Source organism: Aethalodelphis obliquidens, unplaced genomic scaffold (assembly GCF_003676395.1).
Source record: "Aethalodelphis obliquidens isolate GAN/ISIS:26980383/991018 unplaced genomic scaffold, ASM367639v1 scaffold32, whole genome shotgun sequence".
Taxonomy (NCBI): domain Eukaryota; kingdom Metazoa; phylum Chordata; class Mammalia; order Artiodactyla; family Delphinidae; genus Aethalodelphis; species Aethalodelphis obliquidens.
Genome location: NW_020837976.1, coordinates 13,931,883 through 13,955,691, shown reverse-complemented (window position 1 = coordinate 13,955,691; position 23,809 = coordinate 13,931,883). Strand labels below are relative to the sequence as shown.

The following is a 23,809-nucleotide window of genomic DNA, read 5'->3' as shown; positions in this document are numbered from 1 at the left end:
CTGGAGACCAACAGCACTTTAACAAATTCTCCAACACCTTTTTTTCTCCTTTGAATTAAATCTTCAACTGGCTGCATGTTTTGCTGAACTACTAATGCTTTCCATGTGTTTTTTTCCAAGTTAAAATACTTCCCATTAGGTATTTCTAACACAACAGAAATTGGTAAAATGCCCAAAGAATCCGCCTCCCCAAAAATCTGTTTTCTCCAAGTCTCTCGGAAAGACCTGAAAAGTACATGAGTGTACACCCAATCCCTGGAGAATCTCCATGTAGCAGGACACTTGCAAGCCATCCATCTTACTTTTCAGCTCCCAAGCCCTCTGGATATCAATGTCTCTAGTAATGAGACAAAGCATTTGTTTCCTGACATACACTTTTATTGATCCATGGTAAGAACGAGTCTGTCTCTTCACGGGGATCGGCACAAGCGCAGGGAGCCAGGAACAAGAGTTTGCATTGCACCCCACATGCGGGGCAGACCTGTGAGTGGAAAGCATTATAGGAAAGACACTCTTTTTTAAATAATTAATTAATTTTGGGCTATGTTGGGTCTTCATTGCTGCACGCGGGCTTCCTCTAGTTGCGGCGAGCGGGGGCTATTCTTCCTTGTGGTGTGTGAGCTTCTCATCGTGGTGGCTTCTCTTGTTGCAGAGCATGGGCTCTAGGCACGTGGGTTTCAGAAGCTGTGGCACGTGGGCTCAGTAGTTGTGGCTTGCGGGCTCTAGAGCGCAGGTTCAGTAGTTGCGGCTCACCGGCTTAGTTGCTCCGCAGCATTTGGGATCTTCCCAGACCAGGGATCGAACCGTGTCCCCTGCATTGGTAGGCAGATTCTTAACCACTGTACCACCAGGGAAGTCCCAGGACACTCTTGAAGAAATCGAAAGCACGGTGGCTTCTTTACCAGGGGTTGTTTTCTAGAACTAAGTTTCTGCTGGACAGCAACTTTGGAGTCTAACTGGCAGCACATGGCTTAAACTTGTCTTATAACATCGGCTACAGGTGTCTCCACCAATGCGACTACATTCTCCAGTGTCAATTTTTTTGTTGGCTAGAATTTCACTAGGACAATGCAGAGCAAAGACAATGATAATGGTTCCAAGGCAACATTCAAATTCTATCATTCAACATCTAGAGATCCTTAGAGAGGAGAGTTAACAAAGTCCTATAGGGGCAATGAATAAATCATTTAAATAAGGTAAAATTCTTGGGTCAGGGGTGGAGAGCACAAACACGAAATAAACCTGCCAAAAGGGACGCTGATACACCTGCTTTTCTTGCCTGTGCAACTCACATTTGCTCGTGTCCATATTCCCTTTCTTGATGCCTCTTAATTTCCATAGCTGACCTGAGTTTCCAGCTGTACCTGGAAGGTTCTCGTGCTCTCTCATAGTTTGTGTCTCCTTTTCTTTATTCACCCCCATATTTATGTTTACCTGCATGTCTGCAGATGGTAGAGCAATTCTTTAAATTCATTCTCTAGCTGTTTTTAAATTTTTGGCAACAAATCCTTCCTGATCTATCTATCTACTCTATAGCATTTGTGACAGATATGTTGTTTGACAAGCTAGTGGTATGTTTCACATCCTTCCCATATCCTTTCTTCTGTTTTTGTCGGGGAGGGGGCACATCTGTCAATCACCGTTTGACTGTAAGGCACCTTAGAGGAGCCACCCTACACACAGAGTGGGGAGAGGCTGACAAGCCGACCTCCCCCAGCCCAGACCCAACGGCCTTCTAGACACATGGACATCCTGTGGGGTCTGTCATCTGGGAGCTGAGACAGATTAATAGGAAGCAGATGATAAGAAGTGTTTAATCTGATTAATCCAGAGAGCTTGTTTTTACCTAGAGTGCAGAACTCTGGGCAAAAATGGGTCACAGACTTGCTGGGGTATAAAAGGGAGGAGGTTTTAAAAAACAATACAGGCACCAGTCTCCTTCTGCAAAGGGAGACTCAGGATTTCAAACCCAGGCCCGTCTTGTGCCAAGACCACCGCCAGCCACTCAGGGCTCCGCAGAAAGACAGCAGGAATGGGAGTGGGCTCCAGGGTTTATGGAGAATCATTGCATCCCTACAGCAAAGGACAGAAAACAGGAAATGTGACCCACTGCACCTAAACCCACTAGCGAAGAGTTTGGTCAGGACACGGTGAGTTTGGCCACTGTGACATCCACAAACAGGGCAGGAGGGAACCCCACCCCTAACCCAAGGCTGCAGAGGCAGGACAAGAACAGAACCGGCCTCCTGTGGGATGCGGGACACAGTCGGCAAGAAGCCCAGGTCCAAGACCTAGAGTCAGAGGAAGACGGGCAGGGGGCCCAAGAGGGGAAGGAATGACTCTAGAGGTGTCTCCTGCTCAGAGAACAGACTGTTCTACTCTGTTCCTGCAGATACCCAGTGGGCAGTGGGGGCCCTGCCACCTCGGGCAACAGGGCGCCAGCAGCACCTGTGCGGGCCTCCACCCCAGCACCCAGACGGGCTGGTCACCCAAGCTAATGCGTGTCACTGCACAGGCCACGGTGCCTCTGCATCCACGGTGCCAGGGGCTCCTCTTCTTCATTAGCTAATACAGAAGCACCACCCGGGTGCTACTAGGCCCAAGAGTGTCCAAAAGGCATTCTGATGTTAGCAGAAGGCCTAGTTTTCATGGGAGCCCCAAAGAGTCCACATCAAGAAGCAGTAAGGACCACATGGGAATCCAGGTGACACTCAGCAACCCGCCTGAGGGGTGAGGGTAACATGGGAAAAGGTAGCTGGAGGGGAGCCTCCCTGCAGGGCCTGGAGGGCCCAGCTCACACTGAGCAGAGAGGGAAAGACAGTGAGTCAGAAAGCTCGGCAAGGTGGAGAGGACGGAGGAGCCCTGCTCGTATTCACAGGCATAAGAAGAAAGGCAGAACCTGAGAAAGGGACTGGGGAACAAGGTGGGTTGATGGCAGGGCTCAAGGATCACGGCTCCATTCCCCACCCTCTGCACGCAGAAGCCCAGGGCCCTTTACACCATACCTAGAGGGGGTTCAGACACTGGACAGAACCTGTACCTCACCAGGAGCCCCTGAGCTGCTGTCCGCACCACACACACTCACACACTACCTCCATCACCGCCAGTGAAAGCCGGCACTGAGACAGGGTCCTTCCCCATTAGACGCCACATAGCCTCAGGATCCTTCTCAACACTGTGCCCAGGGAGTCACCTTCTCTACATTGGCTGGCACATGAGCTGAATCCCCACAGTCACTCTTGTACTAGAAGGTTCTTGAAGAAATGCTCCACTGTTTGTCATTCGGCTCCTTGCAGTGACAGAGTAGTGCAAAGCACACAGCTGCATGACTTTGCCTGCGAGAGGAAAATGCTTTGCAAATGATATACTGATGCCTCGCTCTGTTGATGTTTCTGTTGCTGGAAAATGACTACATTTCTGATCAGTGGATGAAGCAGTCTTCTCCTACGTGGTTTTCTTGGCTTAAAAAATATCTTTATCCCTGTGATTTGACCTTTAATGAGAGATGAGACTCATCTCGTGGAGAGCTTAATCCCTTCAGCCACCTTGCCAGCTTCTGCCGAGCTCACCTCTATCTTACGGGCAGACCTCATCATCTCAGAGGTTTGGGGGAAATGCCTCTAAAAAGTCTAAAGACGCTTTGCACTGGGCTGTTCTTCCTGACTACGAGCACCAATGACACTTGGGAATCTTCAGCCAATTTTTTATCCTTTTATTTAACTCAATGCTGGATGCTTAAAAGTGCCAGGGCTTCCCTGGTGGTGCAGTGGTTGAGAGTACGCCTGCCGATGCAGGGGACGCGGGTTCGTGCCCCAGTCCGGGAAGATCCCACATGCCGCGGAGCGGCTGGGCCCGTGAGCCATGGCCGCTGGGCCTGCACGTCCGGAGACTGTGCTCCGCAACGGGGGAGGCCACAGCAGTGAGAGGCCCGCATACTGCAGAAAAGTTAAAAAAAAAAGTGCCAGCATTATGAGTCCCAGAGGATCAATCAACAGGGTTCATTTTCTTGATGAGAAGACAGGGTTTGCTTCAGACAACTGAAGCACAGAGGTTTTAAGCCGAACAAAATGCCTTTGAAGTCAGCTGGTAGAAAACACTCAGATATTAACTTTAGGATTCTAATGACTTCAAACCTTATTTTTTTTTTAAATTCTCAATTCCATTCCTTACTCCACAATTCTTCCACTCCTTTTCTCTTCATTATGAGACTTAGTCATCAGAGCCAGTTGGCCCTCTGAACATTTTTCTGGTGTCTGGCAACAGGATCACTTGCTAGGACCAAAAAATTTATTTTCTCTAGCTAACCTCATTAAATGCAGACTTCACATACCGGTCATAGATTTTTTTATTTATATCTGTTAAGTTCATGCCCACAATATGACCATTGTTTTTTTGAGGGGCTGAAGCTAGATTAAGAAGGCAAGGTATGCACTGTTTGCTACCTTATGTTACATCAAGTGGTCATACTAGAGACTTCCCTGGTGACGCAGTGGTGAAGAATCCGCCTGCCAATGCAGGGGACACGGGTTCGATCCCTGGTCCGGGAAGATTCCACATGCTGCGGAGCAACTAAGCCCATGTGCCACAACTACTGAGCCTGCGCTCTAGAGCCCGCGAACCACAACTACTGAGCCCGTATGCCACAACTACTGAAGCCTGTGCGCCCTAGAGCCCAGGTGCCGCAACCACTGAGCCCGAGTGCCGCAACTACTGAAGTCCGCGTACCTAGAGCCCGTGCTCCACAACAAGAGAAGCCACTGCAATGAGAAGCCTGCGCACCGCAACAAAGAGTAGCCCCCACTCGCTGCAACTAGAGAAAGCCCGCGTGCAGCAACAAAGACCCAACACAGCCAACAAATTTTTTAAAAAAGAAAAAAAATCATGTTTAAAAGAAAAAAGTAGTCATACTAAAAATGTGCAAAGTAATACAGTGGAGAGGAGCACAGAGGTACAAAAAGCTTGAGGCCTCTCTCGGTACCAAAATCTCATTCCAGCTTCCTACTATCAGCAAAGACCTGTCTCGGCTGCTTGCGGGGACCATCAAAGCAGTGCCCCGTGGCCTTCATTTCTCATGAGGTTTGCCTGGTTGCTCACCACGAAGGCTCCACTCCACTCTCATCCCAATGGGTACAGAGGTCCAAAGGTAACACTGGAGAATTCCAAAGGCATGTCTCCTCCAATTCATCCACACGCTGTCCTGGATTCTAAACATTCTATACTTAATTAAAACAGGGACAAAGGAGAAGAGAATAGAGGGTGAAGAAAACATTATTTTGGAGAAATTTACTTGACAGCATTTTAAGCCCATGAGCCTAAGGTGATCCTGGATCCTTCCGGTCCAATCGTGCAGTGGGAAGGTAGGTCTTTGGGGGAGCTGCGTATAGTGCTAGGCCTAAGACAGCAGTCACTGTCCCATGCCTATAATCACTCAATCATTTCTTAGATGGTGAAGAGGGGAAATACCTTGAAAGGAAACAAGGACCCAACCAACTGATGTGAAAAAGGTTTTCTCCCCCTGTCATGCTTTCCTTTGCCATTTCAACTGAAGATTGTTCCCGGTTTGGTTTTTTTTTTTTTAATCCCAAAGAAATCTCATCTAATATTGCCATTTGGAACGGGAAAGAATATGTCACAATGGGGGCTGGTACATCACACATACGATGCATACATTCCTTTGTCTACACATAAACCAAAGGGTAATATTTAATGCTATTATAATAAATCTATTCCAGATCTTGCCAATAACAGGAAGTGGAAGGGGAAAGAGGGTTTTTTAATACAAAGGAAGAACTTTGCCTTCTTGGGCATTGATGTTAATTCACACAGTCAAATCCTCTCATCCAACACACGCAGGCCTGAACTAATTAATGGTGAAAACGGATTAAAGCAGAAATCTTTTAAAAATGACACATACACACCTTAAGACTTTAACTTGCAGCCATGGTGACTGACCGTCCTGCTTCTCTGGGATGAGACACAGTTGGTTGCCAGGCACACAGCACAGGAGATGCACCCTCACATCATTTGGGGCATGACCTTTCTTTGAATAAAGGTCTAATGGGACTCCCCGTGGACCTTCCTTCATGAACCACTCACATAATACAGTCTATGATTCCCAATCTCAGTGTCTTAGAACTTACAAGGACTAGAATCCTTCTGGATTTTTACAACATTCCCCCACCTTCTGTAGTTATCACAACCCACTCACGTTGACAGAAATGCTTTTGTAGTAACTAATTTTGAATCTTTTCCAATATACTCACAGCAGTGACTTTGTATACCTGTACTTAATCAGTTTATAAAACGTTCACATCCCATTTCATTAAATTACATAATTCCAATAGTAAGTGCACCTGGCATAAGCAGGTTTGAGAACAAACACGCTGATCCCGTCAGCACCCAGTTTAACCCTTCAAATAGGAAGACCTGGGCGTCCTGAGAGACAGTGGGCTGGACTGGCTGCTGGGGCTCAGGTGCCATGAAGATGAGATGTGTGTTTACATGCATGACATGGGACCATAGAACAATACACCAGTTAATGCGGTGAGTCAATAATGTGGAAGCTGGTTAGAAAAACCCTGTACTTCAAACATTTTAAGTGTATACTGCCAAAGAATGAATTTTGTTAAAAGGTAGTTAGCTCGTTAGGATTTTGATCTAGCCAGTTTGAGCGTAAATCTGCTTTCCACAGCCTTACTGTTCCTGGGAAACACCAATTCAAACTCATGTCCCAAATCTCAGCTGGTTATCAGCTATATTTCAACCAATATTCAGTATTGGTTGTATTCAGCACATGGTATGTGCCTGGATTCGTCCCAGATCCAGGATGAGGGTCAGAAGGGAATTCATCCAAAGTCATAGGTCACAGGCTTTTTCTTCAGGCAGACATGATTTATACACATAAAATCATTTGAAAAATATAAAGCAAGTAACAAAGAAAGCATATTTTGGTGCATATTTTAAGGTCACTCAGTGCTACAGGCAGTTGAGGAGCAGGGTCAGTAATGAAGGTCCTACAGATCTCGTTTTGTCTCCAACGAGATCACGAACCCTCCTGACACCCTGACCCTCCAGCCCCTGAGGTTTACATGTCGGCTACACAATTACCCGCCAACCACAGAGTAAGACAAACACTGTCCCTCGGGACACCTGCAGCCTCACCCACTTCACACCAAATGAAGTAAAATTACACAGCTTCCCCTCCACATCCAGCTGTTCCCTCATCCCATCCCTGGGTCTCCAACAGGAAAGCAGGGAGAAAGAAGAGGAACCAGAGACGATTCCCTCCACTCCACCCATGCATGCCACACTCCAGGTGTAGACTGGGCCTCGACAGGATGATTGACGCTCTGCTAATTGCAGGCCTGAATTAAGACCACAACATGTATTAAATAAACACAAAATGACTCAGATATGGAAAACTTCTATGCATAAAATGAAATTTAGTTCCTTTCTTTTTCCTTTTTATATTACATACTTGCCTCAACTTGGCCCAATGCCAGGAGGACACCTTCCCATGGAGACTGTCTACTTAGCATAAATTACCACTTTTGTTACCATTCAGCCCACGTGTATAATGGGGAAAGCAATGGGTCCCGGAAAATCAGTGGCTGCAGGAATGGGCGTCAGTGGGGTTTCCCGAGTGACCGCAGGCAAGCCATCTGAACCACAAATACGTCCGCTCAACACCGTATTGCTCTGCATCCACGTGTGCCCTGTCCTGCACTGACCTGAGGCTTCCCTTCAATCTCCTGAGACCACAGCCTGGAGCTTCAGGCCCCACTGCCCCACAGGGAGCTGCAGAGAGCCACCAGAAGGCACGTAAAGGTCACTTTAGATTGGGATTGACATGTATACACTGATGTGTATAAAATGGGTGACTCACAAGAACCTGCTGTATAAAAAAATAAATTTTAAAAAAAAAAAGGTCACTTCAACTGGCTGGAGGTTCACACTGGCACAGCCCCAGGAAGAAGCCCATCTCTCCCAGCACTGCCAAAAAAGAACCTCATCACCGATGTGTCTGTCTTACCTCGAGCTCTGTTCACAAACCAAACAGCAAAGGCAGCCAGAATGAGACAGGGTTTCCAAACCTTGCCAGAAACAGCTTCCCTCAAATCTCTAACAATATATGACAGGGGCTAACCCCAGCATAGATAGCAAAATGGTGACTATTGCATTTCATTCCCGTAAGTGGCATTAATCATCACGTTTAATCACTGAGGGCAGATGACAAGCATCCCCTCCGGCAGATGTCACTCACCGATGCAGGCGTGGACCCTCACGGACAGCTGTGTCCTTAGGATGATGCTGTGCTTCTTGCCCCGCCTAACGGAGACAGGAGACAAAACATACATGGGCATCAGAGGAGCCAACAAGGTGACCCTACCTGCTGTCAATCAACTTGACGGTTCGCTTCGGACACCCACACCTGGTAGAGGCTCTCGATAAGCAGGAACCTACACAGAACAACAATGTATCCTGAAATGCTGTGACGTCACAGGGCTTTACGGGAAATAAAACAATGAAGTCTGACTCTGTGGGACTGGCACACACATTTCACTGCCAAACCCAGTCCACTCCACAGAGTTCCGTGTACTCATGCCTGACCATGTTGGGAAATTTTTAAAATCTGTGCCCATGAAGTGAAATCCCTGGAATGTAACAGCACAAATCTGCTTGATCATTCCCATGGCTATTTTTACATGTTTTTGCATATCGGGAAAGGACACACATAGTGGGGTAATCAGAAAGAGCTGTTTTGCTGTGTATCAATTCAAGACATGGCTTTTCCCTGAAGACAGGAGTCAGCAAAGGGGGCGTGTAGGCTATTTGTCAGCAGAATGTCAAGGTACACCACACCTTGTCTCATCTTTGCTTCCTTTCACTTCATTTCTTATAAAGGAAGGAAAAGGATGGCCCCCTCCCCAGTTCTCCTCCCATGAGGGCTCAGCCCGCTTTCACAGAGAAGGACCGAAGCCCAGAGCAGATGAGAGAAGATAAATGGGGAGAACATGAGTCCTGGCTACCTAGGGTAGCAAAGGCTTTGAGGTTGGAAGAAAGGGGGAAGCCAGTGGACAAAGGTAAAACGGAGCCAGGAACCAGCACAGGAGCGGGTAACCAGCTCAGTGGCTGAGTTCCCTCCCCATCAGGGCTTCATGTATACCAGTCTCGCAGTATTTTCCCGCTTCCTGGTTTTGTGGTTGTGCTGGAGCAGAAGAGGACAGAAATCTCACCAGGGCACACTTAATATTGTGATATGAAGTCACAGGAATTATATTATAGTACTAAAACAATCATATTTTTTATTCTTGAGACCAAATAAGGGGAAAGTATGGTTTAAAAAAATTTTTTTTGATTCTTTTAAAGGAGAAAAGAAAACCACTTGCATGGTCCTACAAAAACATGCAGCAGCCTGCAACCCGGCAGCTCCTCGTGGGCAGAGAATCTGCATTCACAGTGCCTTCAAATGCAGCCAAGACCCTCCTTTTTAGTTAAACTATGTGCAAGGTACTAGCCTCGAGTTTACACAAATACACAACACTCGACCCATCTTCAGAAGACAAGTTTGAGATTCCTATAAACACAGACTTCTTCAAAACTTTCTTCCTCACACAGAAAAAATCTTTTTCTCTCTTGACAGTCCTTTACAGGTGAGCTTTTCCATTTGGTATTTTTCTTGTTTCTAGTTGTGGCCTCCTCTTTTCTGTCTAGAGAAGTTCCTTTAGCATTTGTTGTAAAGCTGGTTTGGTGGCCCTGAATTCTTTTAGCTTTTGCTTGTCTGTAATGCTTTTGACTTCTCCATCAAATCTGAATGAGAACCCTGCTGGGTAGAGTATTCTTAGTTGTAGGTGTTTCCCTCTCATCACTTTAAATACATTGTGCCACTCCCTTCTGGCCTGCAGAGTTTCTGCTGAAAAGTAAGCTGATAACATTATGGGGATTCCCTTGTGTGTTATTTGTTGCTTTTCCCTTGTTGCTTTCAACATTTTCTCCTTACCTTTAATTTTTGTCAATTTGATTATTATGTGTCTCAGCATGTTCCTCCTTGGGTTAATCCTGTATGGGAATCTCTGTGCCTCCAGGAGTTGGGTTACTGTTTCCTTTCTCATGTTAGGGAAGTTTTCAGCTATTATCTCTTCAAATATTTTCTCAGGCCCTTTGTCTCTCTCTTCTCCTTCTGGGACCCCTATAATGTGAATGTTGGTGCATTTGATGTTGTCCCAGAGGTCTCTTAAACTGTCCTCATTTCTTTTCATTCTTTATTCTGTTCTGTGGCAGTGACTTCCACCACTCTGTCTTCCAGCTCAATGATTCGTTCTTCTGCCTCATTTATTCTTTTTTTTTGGGGGGGGGTCTCATTTATTCTGCTATTGATTCCTTCTAGTGTACTTTTCATTTCAGTTATTGTATTCTTCAACTCTATTTGGTTGTTCTTTATATTTTCTGACTCTTTGTTAAAATCTTCTTGTAACTTCTCGCTCTGTGCATCCGTTCTCTTCCCGAGTTCTTGGATCATCTTTACGATCATTACTCTGAACTCTTTCTCAGGTACATTGCTTATCTCCACTTCACTTAGTTGTTCTTCTGGGGTTTTATCTTGTTCCTTCATCTGGAACATATTCCTTTGCCATCTCATTTCGATTAAATTTCTCTAGACAGTCCTGATGTTGACATTCCTTCAATTCTTGTGATCATACTAGGAAGAAAGTTCCCATTAGTGCACTGAACTGAGCTGCTGAACAGCCTTTTGTGTGAATTCCCAGGAAAGGTATTCTGGGGTGGGGGCAGCAGCCACCAGGCTTGCAGCCTCACCCAGTGCTGAGCCAGGGGCTCAGCTGGGAGCAGAAACCAGTGAACCCCTGATGACGGCCAGACCCTAACTATTAGAAACAGCAAACCCAAAGTTCTTTAATCTGGAAGATTTTTTTGTAACTCATGTTATCAGCAGTTATGAATCAAAAATAAATACCAAATGGACAGTAGACAAAATACATGCTTTAGATGCCCAGAGGGGAAGAAGCACGAGATGGCAGGAGAAAATATTTCAGAATTCCTCAAAAGTTCTAGAGAAGTTCACAAGGGCCCATTGATAGCCCCCACTTTTATCTTCAAACAACCGCAAAGTTGCATTTTGAGGAAGTGCTTCAGATTTCCCACAGAATTCTCCAGTCCCACAAGGACTGGTCACAAGGGATCCAGGCACCTGCATAAGAACTAGGACAGTGTTCCTGAGGAAGCCATCAGCACACCACTCTGGAGGTATCATCTTTTCTGCATTTTTCAATGTTTGTACATTGAGAAACCAGGCAATCAGACTGGTTAAGTTAAACCCTAATAGAATTTAGGAGAGCATAGAACAAAAAAGGCCTATTTTTAAGTAGTTTTATCACTTATAATTCCTCTGCTTCAATATATTCACCTCCTTCCCTGCCTGCCCCTGTACACAAAATCCTACAATGAAAGAAACCTGAGTGGAATTGGGGACCAAAGGCTGTGGAAGTCCCTCAACAGGGAATGAGGGTCCAAAGCCCAGGAGTCCCTGGCAAAGGAGGGGGCCTTCCAAAGCAGAGACCAGGGAGTGGTGGGTGCAGCCAGGTCCACAGAAGTTGTCCTTCATCTCCCCCTGCAACCCCTACTTTCTCTCCTCTTTGACGCAGGTACCGCTGTTGTGCCCACTTTGCAGATGCGGGAAGCAAAGCTTGTAGTAATGACGTAACCTGCATAAAGTCACATAGCTGATGGAAACAGACCAGGGCTGAAAGCAGAGTGTCTGACTCCACCGTCACCCGCACCATCCTGCCTTTTGCTGTGTAAGTGCCTCGCTATATCACCTTCTCCAGCACTTTCTAAGCATAAAAAGTGTCCCAGGTTTTTTAAAGAACTGATTTGACCTCAATACTAAAATCTAGCAAAAAAGGACACAAAAAATTAAGATGAAAATATCTAAGAAAATATTAGCAAACCAAAATAACAAATATGTGAATTTAATAAAATAGGACCAAATAAGGTTTATTCTAAGAATTCAAGAATTACAAGATGTCCATGTTTTATTTATCTATATCAAATATCAATGTATAGACGACACCCATCGTAAGGTCCTTTAAATTTGATAGCTTCCTTCCCTCCACCACAATATTTTGTAATTGGGTAATGCTGATTGTTATGTATTTCTTCTATATATGCCATCTTGCTGCTAATATGGATTCTAAAAATCTTTTGGCTTATTCTCTTGGCTTCTTTCAGGGAAATAATCATTTCATACATCTTAAAATAATCACTTTATCCCCACTTTTCTAGTAAATATGCCCTTGTCTTCTGTTTCCTGGCTAAAACTTTCAGAGGAAAATTAAATAATCATGGATATACTTTCCCCTGCCCCCAGTGGGATACTATGTCAGTCTGGGTTCAGAAAATAATAATCATAATAGTTGTTAACATTTATGGAATGCTTATCGTGTGCCAGATGAGGTTCTAAGTACTTTCTACAGATTTAGTCTTCAGAAAACTCCTAGGAAGTAGGTAATATTATTGCCATTTTTAAAGTAAGGAAGTTGAGGCCCAGAAGAGTTATGCGACGTAGCTGAAGTCACACAGAAAGTGACAGAGCTCGGACCCAACCCAGGCAGTCTGACCCCAGAGCCCGTACGCCTAGCACCTCCCTGAAGCTGCCTCGCAGATGGGTGTTCCTTCATCCATTCCCTCATTCCACACATGTTCACTGGTGACTAGTGTGTGCTGGACTCTATGTTCGATCCACAAAGGATCGTCTGCCTCAAGACAGCAATGCAGAAATCCTGCCTGCTAGCCTGCCGGGCAGATTTTGGACTGAAGACTGCAACATCAATTCTCACCTGAATTTCCAGCCTGCTGGCCCACTCTACAGATTTCAGACTTGCCAGCCCCCAAAATGGTGTGAGCCAGTTACTGGAAGTAAGTCTCTCTAGACAGCCTAGCTGGATTAGATAGATTAAACTAGATTAGACTAGATGGATAAGACATATCTTATTGGTTGTATTTCTCTGAAGAACCCTAATACAAACATTGATTATTTGCCTTCATGGAGCGTCCATGTTCTAAAACTGAAACCAGTGGGAGGCTGTCAGTGTGTGTTCACCATAAGCACTTTAATGGTCCTTTTCTCCCCGATATTGGCTTGCTGTATCAGCAGCCTCTCCTTCCAAGTCGGCCTGTTTGCAGCAGAGTGAAATGGGGGTGCATCAGTTACTAGAATCTGGTGACCCAGAGGCAAAGGCAGTTTAGTTTGACCTAAAGCTCCCCACGGAGATTCAGATCCCATTCCTATCAGCACAGCCACTGCCAGAAAAGTAGCACAGGCCTCAGAGACTAGCCACAGCCAACCGGCTGCCCATACCCAAGGTCAATGCTACCCAAGTGATGAGAGGACTAAAATAGTTGCTCAGTTCAAGGAGACTCCAGCCGAGGCACACATGCCAGGGACTTGATGGCACTATCGCTGAAGGAACTTCCTGCAACTTCCTGGTTTCTCAGAACCCCTGAGCTTCTCCTGCAATAATGTCTATGGCCTTGGGAAAAAGATCTGGTGTAACCAAATACCACAGAACCAAGTCTGTTGGTTCTGAACCCGTGTGTTTCAGTCCTGTCCCTGTCTCTCAAGAAAATATTTTTATAAAAATAACATACAAAGTCTTCGTAATGTAAGAACAAGTGCTTACATTATTTTATTGAGTGGCATGGAGCCAAAGGCTTGAAGACTTTTTCTTGCAATCAACAGCAGAATCGATGCCCCCAAATATTCCTCCACTCAAATTAGAACTAAACTATGATTTCAGTCAACAGTAGAAAACATACATTGGACAATGCAGCAGAAGCAGAGATTAGGGGCCCCCCCAGCAGCTGCCCCAGGATAAGCTTCCTCTTAGTAAGCTTCTGAAACTGTGAGACTCAGCCCATGCTCTGCCTGAGGAATGAAGAGGATTTGGACCAGTCATCAGCTAGTAAAAGGAGAGTACTAGTGAAGAGTAATTTGCTCAGAAGCTCGAAGTCCAAGAGAGCTGGTTGCCACTACATTCGCCTCCAGATGCATTCTGGTCTCCCTTAGGAGATGGTAGTGGTGAAAAGCTAAACTCTGAAGTCATCTATGTGATCCTGGACAAGTTACTTAGCCTCTGTGAGCCTCAGCTTCCTTGTCTGCGACATAGGATAATATTGTGCTTGTGGTGTCATATCTAAGAAACGAAGACTTACTCCTATTTTCTTCTAAGAGTGTTACAGTTTTAGCTTTTCCCCCTCAGGTCTCTCCTAGTGGGAATGAAGTCTCTGTTCAACCCATTCGCAACTCCCAGCTCCTACGCAATCCTGCTGTCTCTCCTCCTCAGCCCCACATTCTCCCCTTGACCTATCTCCACCTGCCTCCACCCCACTACTCTTCTGCTTCCTCTCTCCCCAAGGACACCACAAATCTCCTCCTTACTACACCCCTGGCCTTGCCTGGGTACTGTCACAACGTGATTTCTCCATGGCATAGTGTTCTTAACTGCCCCTTCTTTGAAATTTTCTCCTTGCTGAGGCAGACATTGCCAGTTACCCACCGATATGCATTTCCCCCTTTTGTCTTATAAAGAGAAGCTGATTTTGTTTGGGGTGACAGTGTACCCACCTAAAACTATATTTTCCAGTCTCCCCGGCTACTAAGAGTGGCCACATGACACAGTTCTCTTCAGTGAACTGCAGACGGAAATTGCTGGTGGAGGTTCTGGAAAAACTCTTTAAAGGGGGCAGACCCAGCTGGCACCAACATCTGTTCTTCACTCTTCCCATCTAAGGCAGGGACCTCATACCCTTAGTAATAAAGGTAGAGGGTTGGCTGGACACAAGCCCAAAATTCATGGTATAATCATGGACCTAAGTTCTGGACAATGGCATGTGACTGAAAGCTATGTCATGCACACAGAATGGACATTCACCCCCTATGTCCACTTCCTTCTTCCTGGCAGCTGGGATGCAGATGAGAAGGGAAAAGGGAAAGCCATCACTCTGGACACAGAGATGGAATTCTCATTTTCAGGACGGTACGGCTGCTCTACCAGTCCAAGGAAAGTTGGCTATATTTCGACTCTTACACAACAAAGAAATTTTTACCTTTATATTTAAACTCCACAATTTGGAATCTATCGGTTACATCAGAGAAAACTATACCCTAACCAACACATGACTTCCTGCCCTGATGAGATGCTGGAGGGAGAGCAGCCATACTGTAACTATGATGAAGCATGAGAGATGAAAGCTACGTCATCAGGATGGCAGAGCAGGAAGGTAAAAGGAGGCTGGGTTCCTACGAGCATCTTGTAATCAACATATTGTCTTCAAAACGGCCTAATTATCTACCTCTTCTTTTAAACAGACTTCATTTTTTCAGAGACGTTTTAGGTTTTCAACTCCCTTCCTCCAAGGGGTCACCTCCAGTCTCGCTGGTCCTTGATGTTTCTCACCTGAGTGCCAGGCCAATCTTTCTCACCTGGCCACCTTGCACCTTGAGCCTGGCTTGACGTAACCTCAGAATAACATGTATAAACCTCTTCTCCCCCTCCCCAAACTGCCCCCCGGAACCTCACTACTTCTCTAAGTAGGCCACCGTCCACACACTATCCACCTAATGGCATGTGTCCATTTTATCCTCCTGTTTCTCTCTGCTCAACTAGTATCACATCTCCAGATTCCCCCAATGGTCCAGGCCCCAGTGCACCCGCCTTCCTCAGCCACCAGGTTCAGACCCATTAGGTCACTCCCTTCCCCCATCACAGTGGGCTACACTGACTGCAGCCTCCCTGTTCAAGGTTCTGTCCCCTCACCCCGCCCTCCCTGTTACTGGAGGAGTTCTGTGAGGGCTCCTTCTTTGCAGGCCAGTCCTCTTCTGACTCCTACCCACACCATAAAGCCAAGCGCCCACGTGGGCTCCACCACTCCTACTTGACTCCATCTTTGTCCTGTCATACAATCTGGCATTTGAAGGAACTTAGAGCCATGCCAATTCCACTGTCCACTCAGCACGGAAGCTCATCTGTCTTGTCCGGGCATTCCTAAGCGGCTTTCCCCCAGGGTATTTGAAGGCACTGGCCTAGCAGTGACCCGGAGCAGGTGTGCAGGGGCCTCTGGGCTGCTCCGCTAAGCTCAGCACTGAACCAACCCCCTGCCCCACACGGCACCTTTTGTCTGAAAAGGGCCAGTTCTCTCATCCACCGTGACCGGAGCAGGGCTTGGTGGTCGGCAGTGTTAGCCTCGCACTGAGAAGACGGGAGACCCTTAATCCTTCGATGATTTGCCAAAAGAGCCTCAGACAACAACACACCTGCGCTCTCTGCTGCAGATCATCACTTACGAGGAAAAGTGGGGGGAAACCCTTCCCTGCGTCCCATCCACACCCTAACCAGAATCTCTCTTTTGTCCAGGTTTTTTGTTTGTTGTTCAGTTTGGTTCTCTGAGTTCAGCTGGTTTTTAGATTTAGGTTTAAAACGTATTTTAGGTGATTTCCCATTCTACCAGGTCCAGATGCAGAGGAAAGCGGACAGAGATGTGACTGGATGAGGTTAACTATTGTATCAGACAGTAAGAAGGGAAAACGACTTCTTACTCCTTCAAACTTGACATCTGGAAGGTAGAGAACTCTTTTGAGAATCTGATGAAAGGCTCTGAAACCCCTCTCCACCCCAAAACCCTGCAGAAATCTCAGGGGTTCTTGCCCCCCGACACACACACATGGATCCTCGGCGCTCATGAGCTGCAGGCTGAGAAGTTAGGTGTCTAAGAATCAAACCAGAGCTCTCCCCAAACCCTTTCGTCCCTCCAAGCACATCCACTGCAAGGCTGGCGGGGTCGGCGCCCACCTGCCCCTGCGAACGGGCTTCCTCACAGCCCTTCCCACGTCCAGGCTTCACATCCTTCATCTCTGAGCCACAAGTCTCCCACTGTGGCTCCACCCACCCCACTCCACAGGTTTTCATCTGACTTTCCCCACCTCTACCTAACGCAGTGGGGACAGGAATGGGCGTGGCGGGATGAGGAAGATCAGAGATGAGCACTGTCTCAGCGCTGACCCTCTAGCGCAGGCCCGAGGGGAGTCAAGCCGAGGAAAAGGTGAGTGCCCTGAGGTACTCCAGGTCAGGAGCACCTGGGGATGCGTACACCCCGTCCAACAACCACACTGGTCCTCACAGCATCCCTGAAGGCCCGTGCTTCTCAGGCCCACTCTGAGCTCTACCACACCTCAACCTACTGTCCTTGCTACCTTTGCAAAGCCCCACACTGTCACCTTCAGAGCTAACCTCTAACCCCACTTCTCTGTGACAGTTCCCTGTGCTCCGGTTTCCTTTCAGAGGCAGTGAGGGTGGGACTAAGCAGAAAGGTCAGGGGTGGGGGGTTGGGGAGGTAGAATCTGGCCCAGCTCTGCCCTGTGGGTAAGTCTCCAACCTTGGTTTTCTCAACTAAAACAATGAGATCTCCCAGTGATGGACCTGCATAGACCCCATCCCAGGTCTAAACTCTGGTGATTCCCATTTCAGTGTATCATCTCAAATTCTGACCGTAATTATAGTAAGGGCTACTAGTTTGGGGTTTGTATTACATGCTGGGAACCAGCTTAATGTTTTAGATGCATTTTACCCATTTACATTTAGATAACATCATCACGTTTTACCTTGCAACAACCCAAGGAGGCAGTATTATGATTATATTACCCCACTTACAAGGAAACTGAGGTTTGGAGAGGTGAAGTAACATCCCCGTGGCCACACAGCCATAAGACTAACTGCAAAGCCCACGTCCCTAACCACTGTGCAGCGCTGCTCTCTGCTACGCTCTGCTTGGGCAACAGAGACCCTGGTGGGATCCCTGCTCATACAAGGAGGGAAATGGGCTTGGTTAATATTGTCCTCATTTTATAAATAAATTTTATAAACTCCCATCAGAGGTAAAGTGGCTTGCCCAATGTCCCACGATGGCAGGGTCGGGAATAATAACCCAGGGGCTTTGGCTTCCGCTGTACCCTGCTGTGCCTGCTAACTTCGCTGGCTTTGGAAGGCAATAAACAGACCTGGCCCTACTCTGCTAGCATAATAATTGCTTTGCCCTTCTACTTTTGAAGGTCTTTCTCCTCTTCTCCAACTAGCTATAGTCTGAGTGATCCTTCTAAACAAGGGGTAAGTTAAATTTTAGTCCGGCATAAAAGAGCAGCATATTGGACAAGAACAAAGAAACCAACTCCTCCACAAGGAGAACGGACTCAGAACACACTGTACCAACACCACGACCATCTCCATACAGCCTGCCACCCGTCTTCATGAGATGGCCACAACATGAGCAGGTATTTTCCTATAATTTACACCAAAACATCAAGAGAAAGAATGGTTTCATTTGCCCTTTTCATTCCTCGACAGGGCAATTCTTAACTAGGAAGAAATTATAATTTAACTCCCATTCGAGGGAGACATGAGTTCTCAAGCACACAGACTTTGCCAAGTGCCACGCTTCTAGGAGAGGACCTAGGAGGGACACTCAGTGCAAGTGACACTGCAGATGTGCCCAGACACCTGCCACCTGTGCAGGAAATCTCCATCGGCAGGCTGCTTCCAGCCAGCTCCCAGTAGCTTGCCATGTGCCACCAGTGCTCAGTGCTGGTAAATGACCTGGGGATCGCTAGGGTGACCCGGCAATGCCGGACAGCACCATCCTGGCGTGTCTTCTGCAACCCAGGCCAGGGACGGGGGATCTCCCCACCAGAGATCAGTAGAGGTAGATTCTTCACATTCTTCCAGACACAGAAGAATATCACCCTGAGTACGTTCCAGAGGACAAAGGGTGGGTCCCACAAATGAAGACTATTTCAAAGTCTGGGGTGAGTTTGGGACACAGCAGTCAAATGTGCGGCTACCCGACATCGTCTGGGTCACCTTCCCCTGTTTGCAGTTTCCCACATCGTGAGTCCTGCCTTCTCATCTTGCCATAATTCGTTTCCCCAGCATCCCGTGCTGTTGGAAATGTGGTGCAGAAATGTGATCAAGGCTGCATCTGTCAGATGAACCCATGGCTGGCCAGGTGGTAGTTCAGAAGGGAACAAAGTGAGAAGGAATGCCCCAGCATCCACTCCAGGGAGCTTGCAGTGGGCTCCCTGGCTCTTCAGGAACGGCCGCAAAGGGACTTCCAGCATCTGGAAACTGGAGTTGACAGTGCGAGCTGTAGCGTCAGGGCCAGGTGACGGAGCAACCCTGCGGTGGGTGCTACTGCAGCTAGAGCCAGTGTGTCAGCCTGGAACTGAGGATGTCCTTGCAGGAACCAACCGTATGTCCCCACCAGTACGTATGTACATCTTCAGGAGAACCTGAAATGCCATTTCCCAGAAGCTCCTGGGACGGAGGAGGATCACAGACTTGGGAACCAGTCACACCTGTGTTCAAACGTGGCTCCGCCATCTACCGGCTCTGCCTCCCTGGACGTGTGATTTAACTCCTGGCCCTCGGTAGTTTCAAATGAAAAATGGAGACGATAAAATCCAATTCCATGTTTGTGATATTAACAGAATGAACTATTAAACAAACATACTGTGAAATAAGGTGCCTAACACAGTGGGTGGCATAGCAGGTGCTCCACAAAGCTTTATTTTCTTCCACTCTTAACTCTTGATATTGTTATCTAATATATTAACACTTTTTTCCTAAGCTGCCATCTCCAAACCAGTCAAGTTTTGATAAGAAAGAAAAAATATCAAACAGGTCATGGTCTTCAAGCACAACACCACTAGAGACATTATTCAAATTGGCAGTGATCTACTCATAACACTCCTGGGATCTGTTTGATCAATGAGACATGAAGTCATCCCATTAGACTGTCATCCAGCCTGAATGCTGACATGTTAAATAAAAGGATGTCATTATCAAGTACTTTGTAAAAACTACAGCAATGGATTTCCTCAAATCTATCAGTCTTATAATGTCAATTTTTTAAATGATGATGAGTAGAATCTGATGTGACTTAATAATGATACGCTTCACGTGTGTACAGCCTATGGCAGTTTCCAGGGTCTTCTGTGGCCCTTGGAACCACTCAGGAGACAGGAGGGGCATCCTCAGAGAACCTGCCTGGTTCCTACCAAGGACCCTGGTCTTGGTGCTCAAGTTCATGCCATTCAGGAATACATTCTGGGACCCTGCCATTCACCTGGCCACCAGTGCTCACTAAGTGCCTGTAACATGCTGAGAAAACACTAGGCTGGATATTCAGACAGGCCCAGTTCTGACCTAGCAGAGTTTCAGTAGCAGAAAAGAGGGACAATTAAGGGAGAAAAGACCATAAGTTGTGATGGGTGTTAAAGCAGGGGAAACTCAGGAAGTCATCGGTACACACTGGTGTTAGGTAGGAAACAAACACTAAGAAGCTTCCCATTTTTCCTCCTTTTCTTGAGCCATTCATGAAAAATCAGCAGTCTCAGATAATATTCATCTGACTGTAATATATTTTTAAGTCAGGCAAGGTAGCTTCAAAACAAATTTTGGGGAGGTCCTTGGACACCGATGAAGATGGCTGGGCATTATTTGGAAAGGAACGGGGAGCCTCTGAAGGTGTCTAAGGAGGAAGGCGATAAAATCAGAGATAAACTTGGCTCTAGATGAATGAGGAATAGAAAGGGAGGTGGGGGGCCCCCATCCAAACAGTATTTCAATAATCTAGTAAATATATAACAGTATCTTACAAATATTAATGTCTTGGTTTGGGCAAATTTGCCCTGGTTATGTAATATGTTAACACTATGGGAAGCTGGGTAAAGTGTATTTGGGAAATATCAGTGCTTTATTTTCAACTCTTCTGGAAGTTAAAAATCATCTCAACGTGAAAAGTTTAAAAAATCTGGAAAAGGATAAAACAATTACTAGAAAAAATCATCTAATAAATAGGGGAATGGCTAAGTGTATGACAATATTCCTACAGTGGTTTTGCTTTCTGTACACATCTCTGATTTTTTACGTGGACTGCCTTATTCAGACTCACAGCAATCGGAAATATTAAGCAATCCTATATGTAAGCTAAAAGTAACTTGATGTTAATTAACATAATTAAGAATTATTTTCTCCACAGTATAAAATGATCTGCAGAGGCATCTGCCAATAAAACTTAATATCCAGTAATTGATCGTTAAAAACAATATATAAAACAGCTGTCAATCCACTAAAATCTGGAAAGTACTAATTTAAGTATATTTGGTTTAAACAAAAAAAGACTATTAAATACCATGTGCTTAATTAAACTACACCAGAAATGTTCCTACTCCTGAGTAGCTTTATCAAGAAGAGCTGCTCCAATTCAAAAGGGTCTGCGGTTACTACTGGTGAATCACTTGCATCTCCCTTCTTTCTGTGTGACTGTGAGTGAAGACAAGGTCAAAGCTATGGTGGTTTCTCCAAGATATTTTAAGGCCTCAGTGAACCCCCATTTCGTGGAAAGTTGGGACCAGCTGGGAGGGACAGTTGTCTCTCTTACCCAGTGTCATCCTGGAAGCCTTCTAACTCGTCCCGTTGCTCGGCCAGGGTGGCCTCCAAGTCCAGGTAGGTGCCGTTGTGGGAGAGCTGCAGCGTGCAGTCATCTAGCTGCAAGAGAAAGAGTCTGTTATGCCCAGCCTGCTCCTGGGATGGGGATCTGTACAGGGAAATCACATCAGGTTGCCCTCATGTGTTTTTTAAAATCCAGCATTATTCTGAAATTTGGATCCTAACTGGAAGAAGTAGCATGTTCGTACAAATAGATTGGAGGCAAACCGCAAAGCAGGTAGACAGAAATGGCACCTACTAAGGGAGTGATATTGACAGGGCGCCCAATACGTGGACAGGGGAGAGAAGTACCAGGCACTGGGCTAACGCCACTTTCCACTCTGAGGGGCCCAGGGGAAGCCATGGATCTGGGGAGTGGAGACCAAGATGCCGATGGGACCACTGATTGAGAGACACAGAGTTTAAAAGGCAAATCTGGTGGAGAAAACATGCTGTTTCCTTTGACTCAACGAGAAGCCTACTTATTCAGAGTCTTTGGTCATACCTGGGCCATTATAATTAATAGTCGCTCAATAAACATTTTTACAGTTGAACAAAAAGAAACATTATCCATCTGAATGACAATATATCCAAATTACAACACACCAAAGAGGACCTTAGGTCTCTTTGTTACTAGCCTCATTTTTCGAAAACGTATTTAACAAATCTTATATATTGTTAATTACATCCCATTCATAATTCTAAGCACTTTACATATGTTACATCATTTGATTCTCACACAAACTCTTCACTTCTTTTGGTGTCCCCATTTTACAATGAGGAAACTGAGGCACAGAGAGAGACTAAGTTACCTGCCCAATGTCACATCTGATAAATGGTGGAGCTGGGATTTGGATATAGGTGATTTCAGTCCAGGTCATGCTCTTGACCACTATGCTCTGCATCTTCTCTATGGCCAGAGACCTTCTAAGGACTTGAAAATATGCTTTCAAAACACAACTTATGTCATCTGAGTGTTCTGGTGTGGCCCAGGTAACGCCACGTATTTACCAACCCCATTCCCTTTTCCCCCTGGGGACAGAGACCACATATCCCAGGCCTGTAGTTGGGCTACTACCATGTAACTGAGTGCTGACCACTGGAATATCAGTGAAAGGAAAGAAAGGTCCCAACCAGCCTGGCCATAACACCCCTGCAGAACCATCCACCTTTCTTCTCGTGCCTGTGGCTAGATGCAGAGGAGCCAGAGAAGACTCCCAAGTCTGGAAAGCGACAGATCCTGGAGAGAAACAGCTCAGGTTCCTGAATCACTGCATGGAAGAGAGCATTCTGCTGCCTAGCCTCCACTGACCCATCCTGGACAGGGACAAGAGCAAGACGTGAGCCTTTGTGGCATTACATGACATTTAGAAAAACCAATACACTTAAAACTACAGGAAAGTAATTTTATCAAAGATTAACATTATGAGGAAATCCAAGTGTATAACTTCATGCTTCGTTTCTCAGGCTGTAAGGACGGCTCTGATTATTCATCCACTTGGGTGAGTTAAGGCTCTTATTCCAAAATGCCAGGAGATTGAGGAAAAGTGGAGGCAAATACGTGGCCGCTTCAAAACATCTAGGTAAAGGCCTGATAATCCTCCTGGTGTAAGTGAGATTTCAAACAAGGAATTAGTCTCCTTTGATAGAAAAGCTTTGCTTATTATCCTCAACAAGAGAAACGCAGACTGTCAACTTGTCCAGAATCAGCATCTATAACAAGCTGCTAATTCTTGCAGAAACCCCGCAGTTCCGTGTTTCTGGTTATCCTCAACAGAATGAAAGGAATTTGTTCTTTATTATTTGTAAGAAATAGTTAAATCACTTGAAGGGGTTAATCCTATTTGATTCACTTGTTTTATTTCTCTAATAACAAACTATTAAAGGCGTGCTGGTGAGGGTCAGCATTCCTGACTGGCATTTTACAGATGGATCATCCCATCTGAGAAAGCAGAGACCAAACTGGCCAAACTCACTGTGCTGTGGTACGAGAGGTGTGCCCAGGGTTTGGGGGCAACACACAGGGGAGCTGGCTTCCCTGCCTGCGGAAGCAGCAGACAGGAAGGATTTCCTGCAGAAGGCGTCTCCTGGGCTAAGGGTCTCCTGCGGGCTGAAATCAGACTTTTATCATTGCTAGGTGGAAAATTCCACTGGAAACGGAACCCGTTACCATGTACACTGGACCATGTGTAAGTAGAGCTGTAATCACTGCAGCTCATCCTTGCTTTTAACTCCTATTGACATTTTCAACTAAT

At 46.1% G+C, this 23,809-nt stretch overlaps 1 protein-coding gene across 4 annotated transcripts in view; it reads right to left on the bottom strand.

The window, feature by feature from the left end:
• The window catches only part of FHOD3 (formin homology 2 domain containing 3), a 494,073-nt gene that overhangs the window by 411,864 nt on the left and 58,400 nt on the right, over window positions 1-23,809 (bottom strand). For all 4 annotated transcript variants that reach the window (XM_027127768.1, XM_027127769.1, XM_027127771.1 and 1 more), the window contains exons 2-3: window positions 21,508-21,614; window positions 8,264-8,328 (exon numbers count right to left, since the gene is read on the bottom strand). In XM_027127768.1, coding sequence (XP_026983569.1) covers window positions 8,264-8,328; window positions 21,508-21,614 — 172 coding nt within the window. The remainder of the gene's footprint in view (window positions 1-8,263; window positions 8,329-21,507; window positions 21,615-23,809) is intronic.